The sequence below is a fragment of the Macrobrachium nipponense genome, chromosome 21 (assembly GCF_015104395.2).
Source record: "Macrobrachium nipponense isolate FS-2020 chromosome 21, ASM1510439v2, whole genome shotgun sequence".
Lineage (NCBI taxonomy): Eukaryota > Metazoa > Arthropoda > Malacostraca > Decapoda > Palaemonidae > Macrobrachium > Macrobrachium nipponense.
This window is the reverse complement of record NC_087212.1, coordinates 20,152,136-20,172,636: the sequence shown is the minus strand read 5'-3', so window position 1 is coordinate 20,172,636 and position 20,501 is coordinate 20,152,136. Positions and strand designations below refer to the sequence as shown.

The 20,501-nt window shown below is 39.1% G+C and overlaps 2 protein-coding genes across 2 annotated transcripts; both read right to left on the bottom strand.

Annotated features, from left to right (window-relative positions):
• Nucleotides 1-3,439: 3,439 nt before the first annotated feature.
• On the bottom strand, nucleotides 3,440-5,137 carry LOC135197426 (trichohyalin-like). Its single transcript, XM_064224496.1, has one exon. It carries the CDS (start codon nucleotides 5,135-5,137, stop codon nucleotides 3,440-3,442), a length of 1,698 nt encoding a protein of 565 aa, XP_064080566.1.
• A 107-nt stretch (nucleotides 5,138-5,244) lies between these two features.
• LOC135197425 (variable charge X-linked protein 3B-like) lies at nucleotides 5,245-15,862 on the bottom strand. Its single transcript, XM_064224495.1, has 2 exons — nucleotides 15,724-15,862; nucleotides 5,245-5,711 (listed from the first exon to the last, which is right to left on the bottom strand). The coding sequence occupies exons 1-2, from the start codon at nucleotides 15,860-15,862 to the stop codon at nucleotides 5,245-5,247; spliced, it is 606 nt and encodes a 201-aa protein (XP_064080565.1).
• Nucleotides 15,863-20,501: the final 4,639 nt, after the last annotated feature.

Sequence of the window (20,501 nt, the reverse complement as noted above, 5' to 3'; positions counted from 1 at the left end):
TACATTATTTTATTATATAGATCCAATAAAGTATGTACAATATATACAGAAATTTTACAGATTTTGAAGTAAATTTTTGCAGTAACCATGAAAACAGCATAGACATACAAAATGAAAAACTGGTGGATAAATATATCAAAACTTATTAATTACAGGACTATATATACACACGTATAAGGATATTTCAGCTCACTCCCCATCACTGTCTAAAAACAGATCGTTCTCGTCATCACTGGCGACGTTGACAACGATTGGATCTATGCAATCCCGGACGTTGTCAGTAAGCCAGTATTCGTTCTCGAAAGCTTGACTTCGTTGGACAGCTCCTTCCCACACCTGTTTAGTGACAGCAAGCCTTGCTTCCTCTAGTCTGGCCTTTAGGTCTGCCCTTGTGAAATGCCGTAACGATGAACGTACATTTAGCTTCATATGCGCCCATACCTGCTCGATGGCATCGAGTTCAGGATGGGCGGGTGGAACCCGGACGACAATATAAACACAACTGAACAGCTTGTAACTACTGCCCCTGTAATTTTCAGCGAGTATATTTTCCAGTATATATATACTCTAAATAAACCAAGAGGTCATAATAATCTCCCAAAATAATGAAACAAATAAACTTTATTGCATAAACTAATTTGGATATATAAAACAATAATCCATAAAGTAATTTAAAAATGTAAAATGCTATACGTCATAATCGTAGTACAGAACACTTTCATTCATATTTTGTTAACAGGGAGAGAAAGAAGTGGGCGGGCCATCTTTCCTAATGGTGTCCGAAAGTCTCAGTCAAAGGCAAAGAAAATTGGAAATGTTCAAGAGTAAAGTGCCATTATTAATAATTTTAGATACTTAGTTATATTGCCATACATTAGCGGAAGGTCTAAAACATGTTGGGCCAAAATTTCAAGAAGATACAGTTGATATTTAAAAAGATATTTAAGAAAACCTATGCATCGCAGGCCTTGAAATGGTCAGTAGAGTGCACTGGTATTGGCAGCTAAACATAGTTGCTAAAGCAAGTTGAGGCTGTGAAAAGCAGGTGGCACAAGGGATGGGACCCTGTGAGGCATGTACTCTGCAGCAACACCTTAGCTCAGCCTGAAGGGTTGGCAGCCACACATGGTACAAGTGGAACTAGTGAGGCACAAGCACCCGGTAGTGAGGGGTCCCTGGTATTGGCAGTTGACCTTACTTGCTAAAACAAGGTGAGGCTGTGAGGCGCAGGCCACACAAGGCGTGGGACCCTGTGAGGCATGCACTCTGCAGCTACACCTTAACTCAACCGTAAAGGTTGGCAGCCACACAAGGTACAGGTGGAACTACTGTGGCCAACAAGCACCTGAGGTGAGGTTGTGAAGTGCAGGCCACACAAGGGGTGGGACCCTGTGAGGCAAGCACTCTGCAGCTCCACCTTAGCTCAGCCTGAAAGGTTGGCAGCCAGCATATGGTACAGGTGGCACTGGTGAGGCACAAGCACCTGATAGTGAGGTGCCCTGGTATTGGCAGCTGACCTTACATGCTAAACCAAGGTGAGGCTGTGAAGCACAGGCCACATAAGGCTTGGGACCCTGTGAGGCATGCACTCCACAGTTACATACACCTTAACTCAGCCTGAAAGTGGTACAGGTGGCACTAGTGAGGCACAAGCACCTGATAAGTGAAAGGTGCCCACCTTATTTGGTCAGTTGAATTTTACTTTGCTAAACCAAGGTGAGGCTGCAAAGCACAGGCCACATAAGGGGTGGGACCCTGTGAGGCATGCACTCTGTAGCTGCCAACTTAGCTCAGCCTGCACGGTTGGCAGTCATCAATTTGTACTTGTGGCATCAATGAGGCTCAGGCACCTGATAATGAGGGTGCTGGATGGACAAGCAATCTTGATCAGGAGGAGACCTTGTCTGTATTCCAGGTGACATGATTCCTTCCAGCTCCTGAGGCATGACTTAGATAGAAGAGTGCTCCTGATATGGAGGCAAGCAGGTGCAAGGTCAGCAGCCAATAGCAGGGTACCCTCATTATCAGGTGCTTGTGCCTTACCAGTGCCACCTGTACCATTTGGTAGCTGCTGATCTTGGACAGGTACTCCTGATCTGGAAGAGACCAGGACTTTGTGGTACAAGTGATGAGGTTCCTGCTTTTGAGGCCCCATGTGGATGGACAGGCAATCTTGATCAGGAGGAAACCTTGACTGTGGTCCAGGTGACATGATTCCTTCCAGCTCCTGAGGCAGTACCTAGATAGAGGAGTGCTCCTGATATGGAGGCAAGCAGAATATTACAGTACATGTGACACCATTGATGCACATGCAGTAGGCCGTATGAGTGTTCCATGATTGGCTGCTGATATTGCAGGCCAAACCAGGGTGCAGCAGCGGAGCTCACTTTGTACAGGGTTTGCAGAGGATCACCACAGGGTCCCCCCACCCTGTGTCCTGTGTTTCCCCCCACTCTGTGCAAAGTGAGCTCCGCTGCTGCACCCTGGTTTGGCCTGCAAGGTCAGCAACCAATTATGGAACACCCATACAGCCTACTGCATGTGCATCAATGGTGTCACATGTACTGCATATTCTGCTTGCCTCCATATCAGGAGCACTCCTCTATCTAGGTACTGCCTCAGGAGCTGGAAGGAATCATGTCACCTGGACCACAGTCAAGGTTTCCTCCTGATCAAGATTGCCTGTCCATCCACATGGGGCCTCAAAAGCAGGAACCTCATCACTTGTACCACAAAGTCCTGGTCTCTTTCAGATCAGGAGTACCTGTCCAAGATCAGCAGCTACCAAATGGTTCAGGTGGCACTGGTAAGGCACAAGCACCTGATAATGAGGTACCCTGCTTTTGGCTGCTGACCTTGCTAAACCAAGCTGCACCTTGGCTCAGCCTGAAGGGTCGGCAGGCATTAGGTGGTACAGGTGGTACCAATGAGGCCCATGCACCTGATAGTGAGGGTGCTCAGTAGTTGGCTGCTGACTTTGCAGGTCAGACCAAGGTAAGGCAAAGAAGTGCATGTTGCACAGGGTTGGGGGAAAGCACAGGACACCGGGTGGGGGGACCCGGCCACAGGGTGGGGGGACCCTGTGGGGACCGTGTGCAAACCCTGTACAACATGCACTCCTCTGCTGCACCTAGGTTTGGCTTGCAAGGTCAGCAGTCAATCACAGAACACCCATACTGCCAAGTGCATGTGCATCACTGGTGTCAAGTGAACCACATAATTCTGCTCGCCTCCAGATCAGGAGCACTTTTCTATCCACGGCTGCCTCAGAAGCAGGAACCTCTTTTGGTCTCCTCCAGATCAGAAGCACTCCATCCACATGGTGCCTCAAAAGCACGAACCTCGTCACCTGCATCACAAAGTCCTGATCTCCTCTAAATCCTGATTACCCATCCATTAAATGTGGCCATAGTTCCACTTTGGTGTGTTACATTTTCTTCTAATGGTTCGGCTCTACATCTCTTTCTTCCTCTGGAGGCCTTTGATCCCTATACAGAATGTCTTCTACGATGCTGGTTACATCCAACCATTGCCTCCTTAAGTATCCTCTATTCTCATCCTGGGCATTGCTAAACTCCTGATTATTTTCATGCACAAGATCTTCACTTTCAGTTTCTGGCTTCTCTCCTTCAGCCTCTGTAATCTCATGCTCCTCCCCTGCAATGCGTTCTAACTCAAAATCCCTTTGAGCAATCCTGTGGAGAAGGCCCATCAACATGTATTTATCTTGCATTCTTAATGCTTCTTCCTGCATTCTTTGTTGTTCTCTGGCACATTTTTCTGCCTTTGCCTTACTTCCCTCTAGTGTCCTACATTTCTCCTTCAATAGTTCACATTCTTTTGTAAGCTTTTCAATTGTATGCAGGTTCTGTTTCTCAGCCATCAGGAAATTTAGGACTTTTTCCTCTGCGAATTTCAACTCACCCTTCAATTTCTCCTCGTTGCTCATAGCAACTACCTGGCCAACTTGCAAGCTTGCTACCTCTTTTTGCAAGCAGTCATTCTCTTCTAGCAAGCTTTTTTCTTGTTGCTCCTTCTCTAGTAATATCTGCTGATATCTCATTTTCAAGTCAGTTATTTCCCTTTCCCTTTCTCTCAACAGCTCTTTCTCTGTATTTAAGAGAGTTTCCAGCTCATTTCTTTGAACTGATAAACTTTCATAATCTACCTCCTTCTTCTGAAGTTTTCCTTGTAGATGTATACCCTGTTGTCGAAGCCTCTCAAGCCCCGTGTCCTGTTCCTCACACCGACTTCTTACTTTAACAAGAGCTTCTTCTTTCTCCTTCACCAACCAACATGTCTCCGTAAGTGAGTCTTCTGCTTTTTTCAGTGAGAGCCCTAATTTCTGCATTTCGTTTAAATCTTCTCCCAATTTTTCCTCTAGATTTCTCTGTCTCTCATCATATTCCTCACATAATTTCCTCAACATATCGAGCTCTCTATTTTTTTCCCTCATCTCCAGTAGCCATCGCCTTTCAATTTCTATTTTGAAATCTTGCCTCCTTTTGAGACAAGAGAGGGCTTTGCCTAATTTTTCTTGTAATGTCTCTTGTTCCTCCTTCAGTTTATCTTCTTTAGCTAACAAATCTTTGATCTGCTGCTCTCTGGTTGCAATAATTTTGTCATAGAGACTTGTCATCTCTGTTTTTTCCTCCTCTTTTTCCTTTAAGAGGCTTTCCAAATCCTGCATACGATTAGCCAACTCTTCTAGTTTTTCTTGCGAGAGTTCTTTGGCTGCCTTCAGTTTATCTTCTTTAGCCAATATATCTCTAATCTGATGGTCCTTGTTCTCGACCATTTTGTTATAAAGATTTGTCAGCTCTCTTTTTTCCTTTCCTTCTTCCTTCAAGAGCCTTTCCATATCTTGTATGCTATTATGTGCCTCTTCTAATTCCTTCTCCCTCTTACTAAGAGCGTCTTCTAATTTCTCTTCCAAAATCCGGTGATCGTTTTTGAGTTTTTCCTGCTCAGCCATCAAATCGTGGATCTGAAAATCCTTTTCCTTCTTCAGATTGTCATAGAGGATCATCATATTTCTTACCATATCGTCTTTTTCTTTCACAATTGCGATCATCCTCTCAGTTATGTTGGTGGCCTCTCTTAATTGCTCTTCTTTTTCTTTCACAATTGTGAACATCCAGTTCATTCATGTTGATGGCCTCCCTTATTTGCGTTTGCAAAAGTGTGTTCTCCTTCAAGACTTCTGCAACCAATAAATCTTGTTCCTGACACATCTCCTCAAATTCAACGTCTGATTCCACAAAATCTGGTTCCTCGAAAGTCTGATTCCTCAAAATTTGATTCTTCAGACTCAGGTTCGTCAAATTCTGATTCCTCGAAGTCTGATTCCTCAAAATTTGATTCTTCAGACTCTGGTTCGTCAAACTCTGATTCATCGAAGTCTGATTCCTCAACGTATGATTCCTCATAGTCCGATTCCTCAACGTCTGATTCTTCAGACTCTGATTCCTGGAAGTCTGATTCCTCAACGTCTGATTCATCAGACTGTGCTTCATCGATGTCTGATTCTTCAGACTCTGATTCCTCGAAGTCTGATTCCTCGAAGTCTGATTCCTCGAAGTCTGATTCATCAGACTCTGCTTCATCGACGTCTGATTCTTCAGACTCTGATTCCTCGAAGTTTGATTCCTCAAAGTCAGATTCTTCAAGTTCTCTTAATGGTGGTTCCTCCTCCTCAGATCTCTGGTCCTCTTATGATGTACATCCTCCAGGCAGCAAAGACTGCAAGAGACGTCAGAACAACAACACCAACGGCGACCAAAGCAAAAGGACATAATGTCCTCCAGCCACCAACAATGGTGGGGACGACGACTCTCCCGCAATCGGATTCCTGTGCAGACGCACCGATTTCCATCATCGGACCAGCAGTTGCAATATTTGCACTTGAAACATTCATATTAAATCGCATCGCTACCAGAGCGGTCAGTACACTGTCCACTAGTAGCACCACTGCGAAAGCGAATAGAAATTCAAAACAGCATATAAGATCAAAGTAAGTCACTGACATGATTACTGTATGCAGTTCGAGGCACTCGACACAAGCTTAGTTCTAGGATATGACACACGAAGGTCTTGGAGAACCAGGCAGGCTTCAGGATCCAAGAGGAGCTGCAGAACCCTCGAGTCTTCTCTCTCTCTCTCTCTCTCTATCTTCGTTCCAAATTACGAGGAGACTTCTCCCGGAGGAGAGGAAGGAAAAGGCTCCGTAGATCCTGAGGACTTAATGAAGACAGATCCTAAGGACTTCGTTCCGCTCTCTTTCTTCGTTCCAAAATTGCGAGGAGACTTCTCTCGGAGGAGAGGAAGGAAAGAGCTCCGTAGATCCTGAGAACTTAATGAAGACAGATCCTTCAACTGTAGTACATACTGCAGTACACAGTAACCATGATTTTTGTTTGAAAAATATCGAATTTTTTATTTCCACCACAGATTTTTTTCTTGTAACTCTCAAGATTTTTCTTTTACTTATTATACTAAAATTAACTCCAGATATGAAAGAAAAATTTTATGAAAATGAACGCTATTTACTCTAGAGCTTTGAAATGACAATCGTGACTTATATAAATGAAGAATTTGAAAGTTTTTGAAATGACTCTCTCTCTCTCTCTCTCTCTCTCTCTCTCTCTCTCTCTCTCTCTCTCTCTCTCTCTCTCTCTCAATAAATAAATAAATAATAAATAAATAAATATATATATATATATATATATATATATATATATATATATATATAATATGTGTGTGTGCTCGTGTGTACAAAAGAATCCACAGTAATATACTTGATCAAGACAAAATACATTTGTAAAAATAAATACAAAGCGTTTATATATATGTTTCGTCTTCCTAATCAAGTATATTACTGTGGATTATTCTATAAACACATACTCGCCTAAGAAGCCACTACGTTTTATATATATATATATATAATTACATAATTTATACTATATATATATATAATACTTATATATACATGATTATATATAAATAAGAGATAGTATGTGAAACTGATCGACAATCTTATCATTATGAAACATTTCACGTAAGACAATCTCCAAGCAGATGTTTATCTTTACAGTTTATTTACCAAAAAACTAATGTTATGTCCTTCGACAGCGCATGCATAATTATATATATATATATATATATATATATATATATCATATATATCATATATAGTATATATATATATATATATATATATATATATATGTGTGTGTGTGTGTGTAATACATATTCAGTTCCTTGATCCTTCCATTTACTCGACAGCTGTTCCTCTGGTAGGTACTATACTACACTCATGTGAATGGCATTTGATTCCTTTGCTCCGCCTACAAGTATACTACTAGATCCAAAATGCAATGACGACATAATTCTTACGAACGTGAATTTGGTACAACGGCGGAAATTGTGTGGCATGGAATTCTTTTGTTTTTAAGTATCATTGTTACTCTTGTATATATACACACACCCATATGTATATATATATATATATATATATATTTATATATATATATATATATATATATAATATATATATATATCGCGCGCGCGCGCCGCCATTACCCACCCAAAACCAAAGCCATTGTGATTGCCAGACCACAACCAACATTAAATATATACAGGGGCACAAATACGACATTCCCATCTACAAAACAAGAGCGAGAGATACGATCAAGGCAGATTAGAACCACTGCACTTAACTCCAAATACAGATGTGACTTACTCTATAACAATTACAACTTGCTATAGAGTTAGTATCCAAAGCCAACGTCAAAAAAAGGCACCAAAGTTTCTTTGGCGCAATCGAGTTTTCTGTACATCGTATAATCAAGGCCACCGTAAAGAGATCTATCTTTCAGCAGTCTCGGTATAATGCTGATGAGCCGCGGCCCGTGAAACTTTAACCTCGATCCGGTGGTGGCCTGTCCTGTGTCGTTGCCAGACTCACGATTATGGCTAACTTTAACCTTGAAATAGAATCAAAACTACGGAGGCTAGAGGGCTGCAATTTGGTATGCTTGATGGATTGGAGGGCGGATGAGCAACATACCAATATGCAGCCCTCTATTAGACCATTTCAAGCCCTGCGATGCATAGGTTTTCTTAAATATCTTTTTAAATATCAACTGTATCTTCCTGAAAATTTGGCACAACATGTGTTACACCTTCCGCTAACATAGGGCAATATAATTATTAAGTACACTGAATTAATAATTAAGGCACTTTACTTAGAAAATGTCAATTTCCTCAGTATTATTGTAAATATACGAACAACGCCTGTCGTTGGCTTAGCCAAAGTTATGAAAGAATCCCCTCCCACTCCTCTCTTTCTTACTCTGTCTGATACTTAAGAATGGAATAGTGTACTACCATATGTTTTTTTACGTCATAAAATGTACACGAACTACCATTTATTACTGATGACTTTTCATAAAGCCATTTGTATGTTTTTATTTATCATGTACCTTTCTTATCTATTTCCATGAGAATGGTGTGGTATTGGCAACTTTAGATTATTATTGGAGATATAAATATGGAAGGAAAAAAACTGATCATAGTTTATTTAAAAGTAAGATCACTATATACATTATTTTATTATATAGATCCAATAAAGTATGTACAATATATACAGAAATTTTACAGATTTTGAAGTAAATTTTTGCAGTAACCATGAAAACAGCATAGACATACAAAATGAAAAACTGGTGGATAAATATATCAAAACTTATTAATTACAGGACTATATATACACACGTATAAGGATACTTCAGCTCACTCCCCATCACTGTCTAAAAACAGATCGTTCTCGTCATCACTGGCGACGTTGACAACGATTGGATCTATGCAATCCCGGACGTTGTCAGTAAGCCAGTATTCGTTCTCGAAAGCTTGACTTCGTTGGACAGCTCCTTCCCACACCTGTTTAGTGACAGCAAGCCTTGCTTCCTCTAGTCTGGTCTTTAGGTCTGCCCTGGTGAAATGCCGTAACGATGAACGTACATTTAACTTCATATGCGCCCATACCTGCTCGATGGCATCGAGTTCAGGATGGGTGGGTGGAACCCGGACGACAATATAAACACACCTGAACAGCTTGTAACTACTGCCCCTCTAATTTTCAGCGAGTATATTTTCCAGTATCTATATACTCTAAATAAACCAAGAGGTCATAATAATCTCCCAAAATAATGAAACACAAATAAACTTTATTGCATAAACTAATTTGGATATATAAAACAATAATCCATAAAGTAATTTAAAAATGTAAAACGCTATACGTCATAATCGTAGTACGGTACACTTTCATTCATATTTTGTTAACAGGGAGAGAAAGAAGTGGGCGGGCCATCTTTCCTAACGGTGTCCGAAAGTCTCAGTCAAAGGCAAAGAAAATTGGAAATGTTCAAGAGTAAAGTGCCATTATTAATAATTTTAGATACTTAGTTATATTGCCATACATTAGCGGAAGGTCTAAAACATGTTGGGCCAAAATTTCAAGAAGATACAGTTGATATTTAAAAAGATATTTAAGAAAACCTATGCATCGCAGGCCTTGAAATGGTCAGTAGGACTCGTACATGTTTGTAAAGTGAAATTTTATTTTTATCAACTGTTTCCTTGGATAAATTTTCATTTTTCAAAAGTAATTTAACTTCCTTTTCGTCTGTATCAGATTTAACTTTTCCTGCTCATTCCATTGGTTGAATGTTGATACTTTTAAGTAGAGATACGTGACTGAGGGCCTGTCAACTTTCCAACATCTTAAGTATCACTTCAATCTTTCTAGTAGTACTCTTAAATCCATGCCTGCCTTTTTTCTTCTGAGGCCTATATGTCGTTCAAATTTTTCTTTTCTTTTTTTATTCTCCCTCGTGCGTTAGGTATATATGTGTACGTGTATACACATGGGTATGCATGCTTTGCCATACTTGTGGCATCCATATTTGCTGTTTATTGTAGTTGGCAGTAGAACCGTCAGATTTATGATTGTTATCGAGCCAATTGTAGATGTGCTTTGTAAAGTTTAATCTCATTAGGACTGCCTTCGCTCCAAGCCTCGTGTATTAACCAATAACGGAGTGTTCGTGGTGTGGCAAAGGGATATAAGACAAAGGCTGAAGACGTTACCTAAAAGCAAATGTTGTAAGACGTAAACTGCCATAAATGGTCATTGCTGTATGCTTACGTTTTCTGTAAAATCAGTTCGATTTATTTCTCAGTGTTTTGATTAAATTCTTTACGTTCGTTTTTATCACTGATAACAAATAAAGTGTCTAAATGTCCCATTGTTTCCTTTTTCATTAACAAGTAAATGTCGCAAGAAGACTGCATTACAACTGTGGTCTTTTAGGGGGAATTTGCGGTCGTAGACGTTTGAATTTTTTTTCGTAAACGTAAAGAAGTCGGTTTATAATTAAGATTTATAGATTGGTAGTAACCGACAGTAAAATCAGCAAAACTGCAGTTATTTACGAGACCTTGATTATGGGGAAATTCTTATTTTTTGTGACGCGCTCTAAAGATGAGTAAGCAGTTTTTCTTTAATGCACAGAAGTAAGAAGCTCAATTCACTCTAAATGTGGAAACTGCAAAGGAAATATTTAAAAACGTGATGTGAGTAATTACCTCTGTAAACAAGCGACTGCTACCTTGCAGAGTCCGCCAGCAGATTTGAGAAGAAAGATGAATCTTGTGCAAATATGGATTTTATAAGTTTTTATCTGTTATTCACTTTTAAGTCGTTTGCGCAAATAATGACAGCCAATAGTCTTCTGCATACAGGGTACCAGAGAGATAGATGATGGTTTTAAGCTTTATTGTTGTGGATCACATATAGGAAGAAACAGAATAATAGATATAGCCGGCAGTGAGGAGAAAAGTAAGTAGAGGAAATGGACAGAAGGGGAAAGGGTTAGTGATCCGATTTTGATACTACTATGAGATTCACAGACGGTGTCCCAATGTTTTTCCGGAATAAAATTTTATCAATGTACCTGACAAAGATGCCACTTAGTGACAGGGTATCTTACATCCTTACCTAATTTTTGAATATATTCTGTATTACGAAAGATGCATAATTCTGGTAATTATGAGAGTAACACCACTTCTTGTAGACATCGCCAGCAAACTCGGAGGAATGGCTTACGAAGATATAATGACGTAACTAATGACGTCATTAACTTGCCTCCTTCTCGATGGATAATTGGCTATTCGTGAAAAAGTCTCCACCTCTGTCAACAACGAAATACAACCAATACTCCTTGTTTACACTTTGTAGGAGTGGTAGTAGTATTAGTAGTTTATAGGGTTTATGCCATGAAGTCGAGTGCTACAGTCTTTGAAGAAAAGGGTTTCCACAAGTAATCCGAGAAATTACTTTCTATCCATATTTCTCCATTGAAAAATTATGTAATTAAAAATCAATTAACAAAGTGAAGAAAACTTTGGCATTCGTCGTAACACCTTTGATATTTTTCCTAATGTGACAGTGACGATCATTGTTATAAATAGGCAATTGCATAGGATTAGATTGGATTATAGAATTTAGACTTCAAGCTAAGCACTGGGACCTATAGAGGTCATTCAGTGATGTATTATAAGCCATGACATTTTTTTGGCAAAGCAAGTTTAAATGTTGTTCCGCAAGTCATTTTACTAAGAAATCAACAACTAATGCTTTATAGAGCATATATAATTATCTTTCTGCACCTCATGGAAGTCAACAAATGACGAAAACTTGGTAGCATTGGATGTCCGGGTACTCCTTTACTTAAAAAAAGGGCCCTATTATTCATTTGCCTGTTCAAGCTACGTAGGGTTTGCCACGGGCCTCCTTCTTCTAAACAATTGTGCAAGTCGAATCACAAAAGCTGCCTGCAACCACGATGACAATGACTTATCATAGCCGCCATTCTTGAAGCCTTGACAAGGTGCGAATCTTCATTCAGAATTCCAGAGACAGCTGTTTATCATTATCACCTTGTGGGAGGAATCGGGACTTCATATGTTTACGTCACGTATAACTTTGAACCCATACATTAGAGTGTTCCGCCACTGGCTTCGGCTGCTTTATTTTACTCTTATGAATATACTTTTTTTTCTAATATGAGAATAAAGAATCCTGCAGAAAATAGGTAGGGATGTAAAGTATATTATGGCTAAGTAATATCTTTGTTAAATGCACGGAAAAAAAGTTATTCCGGAAAAACACAGGGACAAAGGCTCTGAATCTCATAGTAGTGTTACAGTATTATATGTATTGTCTACATACCTCAAATGGGCTGCCAGGAGCAGGAGAACATAGTATTTAGGGAAGGACTGGGAACAGCAGGTAGAATGATAAAGAATAGAGAGAAAAGAATCATAGGTCCAGATATGGATGGTACAGATGGAGAGTGTAAATGGATATGAGGAGGTTTATGGGGTCATGGATTTGGATCAAGGAATGAAGATGTTATGTATGTACTGGAAAAGGCCCCGTGTTTGGAATTAAGTCTGTATAAACACCTGGTCTGTGGAGGCAGATCGTCATGTTGCAATGTGCGAGTGTGGTAGAGAAACAGACCAATTAATTGCCTAACGGTTAGGAGAGAAAACAAAAGCAGTTTAGTAAATTTTAGGGTAATTTGGAGATGCATTTGTTTGAAACGTGGCTAGCTAGTGATGGATATTAAGATGAGAGGTAGAAAACCCAAGAGGTGGTTGAAGATGGAGAGTGGAAATGGACGTGAGTCGGTTCGTGGGGCCCATGGTGGGGCCCACGGGTTTGGATTACGGATTGAAGATGGAGAGCATGTACAGGACATGGCCCTCTGTTTCGAATTAGTCTATGTGAACTTCTGGTCTTTGAAGGTAGATCGTCATGTAATGTATGGGAGTGGTAGAGTACAGACTCAAACTGCTTTATAGTTACGAGAGAAGACACAAACAGTGTTAAATTGTAGGTAATTCCTGGTGAGGCATTTGGGTGAAACGACATCATTTGCTAGTGATGGATATGAAGGTGAGACGTAGAAACCCTGGGAGAGGTTGAAGAAATCAAGAATCAAAGTATGGGATTCCAAACAACAGTGTGAGCCATATAAGAAGCATGTGAGAGGAAGACATCGAGTAGGAGTGAATTTAAGAGGAGGGAGTTGGTAAAGTAGAATGTCTACCCTGTGGTAGGGGTTTAAGAATACTACCACCGTAGGTCCTGCGTGTCGTAAAAGGCGACTAAAAGGACAGCTGCTGCCTTGCAGTCTTACATTATTAGTAAAAGCATAGGCCCGCCGCCAATAACTGTGGAAACTGCTGCCTTGCAGGTGGACTTTTTAGTAAAAGGCGAGGTCCACCGCCAATAACTGTGGTTGATGACAACAAGGGTATGCGGTTGTAAAAAACCCTTTGCCAAATAAAAAACCGTGCATGATATTGTAAGAAAAGGCGTATCAGTGCAGGGATAACGGTGGGAAAGAAGTTGGTAGAGTAGAATGTTTTTGGAACGATAAGAAAACGACGTGGGAAATGTGCAGAGAAAACACTTGGACAAAAAATTGCCAATGGAGTGTCAAAAGGTCTTGGATTAAAGATTTTGTATATTTTTGTGAACATTTTACCAAATTTGCCGTTGTGGCTGGTAACGAGTTTTTATAATTTGAGAGAGACAGAAACGTACTTATGGGCAGGGAGGACGTTATAAGGGTGGGGCGTTCATCCTTGATGAAAGTTTGCAGTCTCCATATGCCCAAATGTTCTTCTTTCGTCAAATGCTATCGTATTTTTAGCTTTGTTCGCCATTGATCGATCGTTCGAAATGAAGTAGTTCAATGAACATAGGATCTATTGCTCTAGTTTATTCTTTCTGCTTTCTACTTCTCCACTGATTTGTGATCTTTCATGTCTGGCTTTTACGAAGTATAGAGCTTATTTAATGTGCATTAAAGCCCTTCAATCTTCGGTCTTTCCCACACTAAGGCAGTAAAATTTCTCGTACACTGAATAAGGGATTCAGTTGCATATTGGTATCCGTATGTGACAGACTTCACTTAAAATTTTAAGCAGTAGCCTGTATGTTACGTATAGATCGAATCAGGCCTTTCATAAATGATAGTGTATGTTCAAATCGTTTGTAAAATTTAAAAATCAGTTTTTTGCCTCAAGTAATATATATATTAAATGAGGATTATGTTTTGGGCTTCCTCGAACTCAGGTTCCAACATATCTTTGAACTTTTATATCTCTGACCCAACCAAGGGAATTCTGAATTCAGAACTGGCCCTCCTGACAAGACTTATCCGCAGGGAATTTGTTTTTCCCTAACTTAAGTTTTCTTGATTTCTCCCACGGAATTGTTTGAGCGGTGCCAGATTTGCAAACCCAGTTAATTCCCCCCGACCAGCTGTCGTGGGCAGATTACTGCAATCACTTGAGGTGATCAATTACCCAAGATCATCTTTGTACCGTTTTAATCTTCGTTTAGCATAGTAATTATTTTAGTATTAAAATGATACTAAGTAAATATGAATCTTGTATAAACAGCGGATTGATCGTTGTAATTTACTTCCACATGACGCTAAAAACAAGTTAACATATAAGAATTGGTGATTGCTAAGTAGTTAATAAAAAACAGGACCCACCAATACTGATAAAAACCAATACTAAAGACAACAGATGCGTTCATATGTGAAAACGTGTGCTCACTGGAAACACTTTCTCATTTCAATTTTTATAGAGACCGGGTTACATTTTAGAAGGCCAGTTAAAAAATTTGTGAAAATTAAGTAATTTATTGCATTTGCGAAATGTCCTGTCTTAAGTTATCCTTGTGTTGATACGGCCCCTAAACATAAAGTTGTTCATCGTGAAGTAACTTGCAAAACCTTTAAATGTTACGGAACACTAATTAAATGCTACATAATAAATATCATTAGTAAAAATTTAAATTTAATATAATTGATTGCAAGTTAAATACCTTAGAATTTTAGGTACATAAACTGTTAAAATGGATATCTTTTTATATATCAGATGTATCTTCTTGATATTTTGGCGCAGCATGTTTTAGACCCTCCGGTAATTGTGGGTAATATAGTGAAGTACCAGAATTTATTAAGGCAATATACTCTTGAACTTTTTTAATTTCCTCAACATTCGTTGTAGATATTCGAACACCTGTCCTTGGTTCAGGTAACGAGTTAGGAAGAAGCCCCGCCCACTCGTTTCTCTGTCTCAAACTTATGAATGGAAAAGTGTACTACGATATGGCTATTTACGTTTTGAAGTACCGACACTAACTATTTCCTATTCAGTATCTTTTATATAGGCATTTGTATGTTTTATAAATCACTTATAAATAATTTTTATTTATTACCTTGAGAACGAGGTGGTAGTGGGCCAGTTTTGATTATAAGATATTGCAGATGTGGGGCAGTGACCATCCTCTGTTAGCATGGTATGGTACGCCGCATTGTCTATTATCAGGAAGCGATGGTAGAAATAGCGATGTCAGCCATCGGAGGAACAATTGGTCGCCGCGGAACAAAGAAAAGAATTCACGCCAAGTCTTTCCGTTGAGGCAGAAGGAACCAACTACGAAGTGTTTCGCCTTCCCTTTCTCCCGGCGGCGCTTGACGGCTGCGCGTATCACTGGTGGTTGGCAGAGTACTGTCTAACCACTCCATGCTGTGATTCGTCCTTGTGGTAAGCTACGTATCATTCACCGTCTACCATCTTCCCGGTGTCGTTTGAGTGCCGTAGAGCGATGATCCAGCAGCACACTTATGTCCAAGGGCTCCTTCTTCACATACATCTTCCTCTGTGAGGTCTTGTATCGGATTCCCTTGTCGTAGATGAGTCGACTCACCATCTTGGTCACACCTACGTCTGCGAGGATTATTCCGGGACGATGTTTGCCATCCTCAGTTTCTTCGTAAGGGTGCCGACTTTGAAGAACTCACCACCAAATTTGTCGTAGACCATGTGACTAATGGGGTGATGAAGGCGATGGGGAATTGGTGGCTGGGGTGGGGAGGGGGGGTGGGGGTTGTTGAGAACTCCGATGAGCTGCACCAATAGACGCACCGCTTGCACCGTCGTGTCCATGAATTGCGACTCGTTCTTGAGGCCTGTGATGTAAAAGTACAAATTTTAACTCCTTTTACTGTTATTAGGACAGAATGGCTTTATAAGTGAGCTGCTTGCGAATATTTTGATATACTACTAATATCACTTGTTGCATTGAATGTGAACCTTAAAATACTGTAATATTTCTGCAAATTGTAAACGTTACGTTAATGTAACTTGCAATTCCATCAAGACATTGAACATAATTGTTTATTTTGGAAATCCCCATCAACAAGCTTATGGAAATATAAAGGAGTGCAGCTAAAAATGAAGGCAATTATATTTGTTTTCTTATCACTGATATATAAACCTATACGGTGAACTGTAAGCGCATAAATAGGCCTTCCAGTTTTAACATTTAAAATCCGTCCACAGAATGCTATAAATGTCAATTTGATGAAAGAATTTTAAAATAATTCAGTCGTGTTCCGGTGCATGTATGTTAAAGGGAGCCCTTACAGAGATTATCACTTTAACTTTTCAGAGAAATTCTTAGCCCAGAGAAATTCTTAGCCCATTGGCAACCTTCTCTTTATTATATGCAGCGAATAGCCACAATGCAAATGCATTGCGGCATCCACATTGACAATACCGCAACATGTTTGCCATAGCTGATGCAATTGGATGAACGTTACTTGCAGCTATAGATAACTTCAGACGTTTGCGCATATCGGATCACAAAATAAATATACCTGAAAACCAGTAAACTATTGCCCCTCTAATTTTTTGTCGGTCCACTCATCTATAAATGAAGGTTATAATCATCTTTCAAAACAATGAAATACAGATAAAATTTAATGTATACACTAATTTTGGATATACGTAAAAAGCCATATCGTAGTACACTCATCCATTCATAATTTTGAGAGAGAGAAACGAGTGGGTGGGGCTTCTTTCTTAACTCCTTAGCAAAGCCAAGGACAGGTGTTCGGATATCTGCGACGAACGTTGAGGAAATTGAAAAATTCTTGGTACTTCATTATATTGCCCCAAACTACCGGAGGGTCTAAAACATACTGTGCTAAAATATCAAGAAGATACAGCTGATCTATGAAAAGTTATTAAGAAAAAACCTATGCGACAGAAGGCTTGAGATGGTTAGTAGACTCTCTGCAATTAAATGTTCCTCCGTAACTAACAAGTTTCCGCTAACCTCAGGAAAAATTAAAGCATTAGTGGCTGGGTCAGTCAAAACCAGAACGGCCGCTGGAAACGATGAGCTGTTAACAACCAAGGGAGGCAGTTAAATATGACGGCCTTACAATAGCCCTGCTAATTAAGCAAAATCTACATAATAACAAGAATATTCACAAGGAATTTCTGTATAATCTTGCATCAGTTTTGAAGATACTTGATTAGACAATAATATTCTAGTTCTAGAAACTAACATATCATGCATAACTTTTTTGGGAAATCACGAGTTGTCGAGGCATCAAAATTTAGTTATATTAGGTTATTTGCTTTCAGCAAACGAATCGTGGTTATGACTTGTACAAGCTGGCGTAATATTTTTAGTTTTTTATCTCTGTCAAAATTTGTATTACATATTTGGGAAGCTTTTTGGCCAGTGAGATTTGAGTCTTAAATAAGGAAACAAAAGAATATAGTTTCTGTTGGTTAGCTAGCGAAAGTGTGATGCTTTATTATTTTAATAAACATGTGAAGTTACGAAGGACAACTTCTGGTTGTTGGAAGGCTAAAAGTCCAAAGCAGTACAAAGACTGCAACGCGAACTTGCTGTGATCCCCAGTAATTCATATTATTTTACCTTCATTGAGGACCTCACTTTAATGCCAAGGAATAAGCCCATATATAAGTAAAATAAATAAATTCTCAACTCCTGCCATTTAACGTTCAGAAACTTTCCCATTATCGTCGACAGTAGACAGGTAACATTTACCAGGATGCTATACTAGCCTCATTTTAAGGGCACCTAAAGTTTAACCATTACTTAAATTAGCGTCCCAAATGAGACCGACTTAGTCTCTTCCTCCGGTTTTGATGCTCTGTTAGTGTAAGACAACACTTTTCCTGCTGTGAGAGGTTATATATGAAAATAGTAAATGAGACATCAACTTATTTACTGTGGCCTCACTTCTTTCGTTTTTAGAAATATCTTGGTAGTGGCACACTCCCAGTTTGGTTAAGGTTATGTATTTCAGAGCTTGAAGGAGTTATATGACACTGCTCTATTCATGGAATTTCTGTAATGTGAGTTCGGCTCAAGCAGTTTTATCAGTGCATTTTATGTTGAATTACTTCATGAGTAAGATGGCTTTAATCATCTTGGTCTAAGAGTATTTCCAGTTTCTTTCATTCGAGATAGCTCCTATAACTATAAAGGTGCGTCCACACTACAGTAAAACATGTCAACACATTGACAACTTATGTATGACACTGGTTGAAAAACAAGATAACTGTAAGTGGATCACTAACCTTTGGCAAATGCTGGATAATCTTAGGAAGCACTGGTTAGAACTACCAATAGGTTTGTCATGTGTGCGCGGTGAGTTAGCAATGTGTGTTCATATGTTATTGTAGTGTGGACGCAGCTTGAAGTCATATATAACCATTGAGATTTAAGGAATTTTTTTGTGTTAAGATGGTGATAGTTGTTTTCTGTAAGTTTGTGTTGAAATGGGTCCCATGTACGCACGAAGTGGGTACGAAATATTTGATAGTTTTGTGACATTGTTTCTTTTTAAATTATATCAGAGGCAAGAGCCTGTGGTTGTCAGTGGGGTTTCTCATTTTTGGGGGATGTCTTTGTCTCGAGATTCCGGGATAAAATTTCATCTAATCCCGGGATCCCTGGATTTCCCGGGATGTCTATTTTTGTATGAATTGCCTTAATGACTCATTTTTGTTAAAGCTCCTCTGGCTTTTAACCATATAACCATTATTTTCAAGCATAGGGTATTGCCATAGCCACTGTACTATGGTATTCCATTACCCTTTGACTCGAGTTATCTGCATGAGAGTCCACTCATGTGCACTTTACTGTCTTTCTCTCGTTAATTTTTTATTAACTAGCTGTTCACTCCGCTAAGCCTTAGGGTTTGTTGTCTGTTGACTTTCCAGTTGGAGTGACAGTTTGTCATTTAATTTTAATATGGAATCGTAAATACATAATATTAATGTAAGTAGCTCACAATGTACATTATAACATAAAGAGTTCTTCATAAATGCTAATGTTTATAGTCAGAGTGCTTTGCTTAAGGCGGCTCATTCATGAATCAGTCCTTAATTGTCCGTAAAATATATGAACAACTTTAGTATAACACCGTATAATATTATGTTTATGCTTATTGGTATTTTCTCTTATTACTTCTTACTGAAATGTTAATGGAAATGAAAACAAATTTTGAGTACATTCAGTTATATATTTTTCTGATTTTACAAAACTAAAATGAATGTCTTTTTTGCAGTTGATAATATAACAAAATGAAAAACATAATTTTATATCAGTAAAAGCTGTAGATATTTAGTACGAAATTTGTAATGATTTTCAACTTGGTAATTAACCATTATTTTTTTGCAGCTGGTAATATAACAAAATGAAAAAACAATTTTATATCAGTGAAAATAAAATTAAGGGCATGGTTTTTAGGTAATAATTATTACGAAATTTGTAGTTATTTTCAACTTAGTAATTAACCATTAGACAACTCCTTATGAAATTTGTAATTAGTAAATTAGTAATTTTGCTATTGAGAGAGAGAGAGAGAGAGAGAGAGAGAGAGAGAGAGAGAGAGAGAGAGAGAGAGAGAATCAATTGATCAATTTTGAGTTTTTAAAGAAAGATATAAAAAAAACACAGACAATCAACACTTGTCGCTTAGACGGGTTCTTATTTTTTTTATGGACAGTCCAGCAGTGGAGAAAGCTCGCTCGGATTCCACCGAAGTTGGAGGGATCGACTTTGAGTGAGTTGAGTAAATTAGTGATATTGGTGTTCTTTCACCAGTCGCTTCAAGGTGTTTGCTGATGTTTTCCCTGGCTACTGCAGATGTCGACTGTGTTTGAATTGCAGCCTCCAACTTTTCAGCCAATGTCATGGGGTGATGCACCCGACTTTGGGTTTCTTCTTCGCCTTCCGAATCTTCCGATGGACTACAATCTGAGTCTTCTGGCAAATCAAAAAGCCTCATCAACATGTTCTTCGCAGGTGCTAACAGAGATGATTTTGGTTGTCATGATTGTAATCCCAGTCCACTTCCGCAGTTACTGTAATTTCTTCCAGAATTTAGATATTGGATGAGTCCCACCAAAAGAGCATTTCGTCTCTCATTGATCCTCTTGATTAAAGATTTGTGATTTTCCTTGCAAATACTGAATTTTGCCCACGAAGTTCAGTGATGAAGAATTTAGAAACTCCTTCA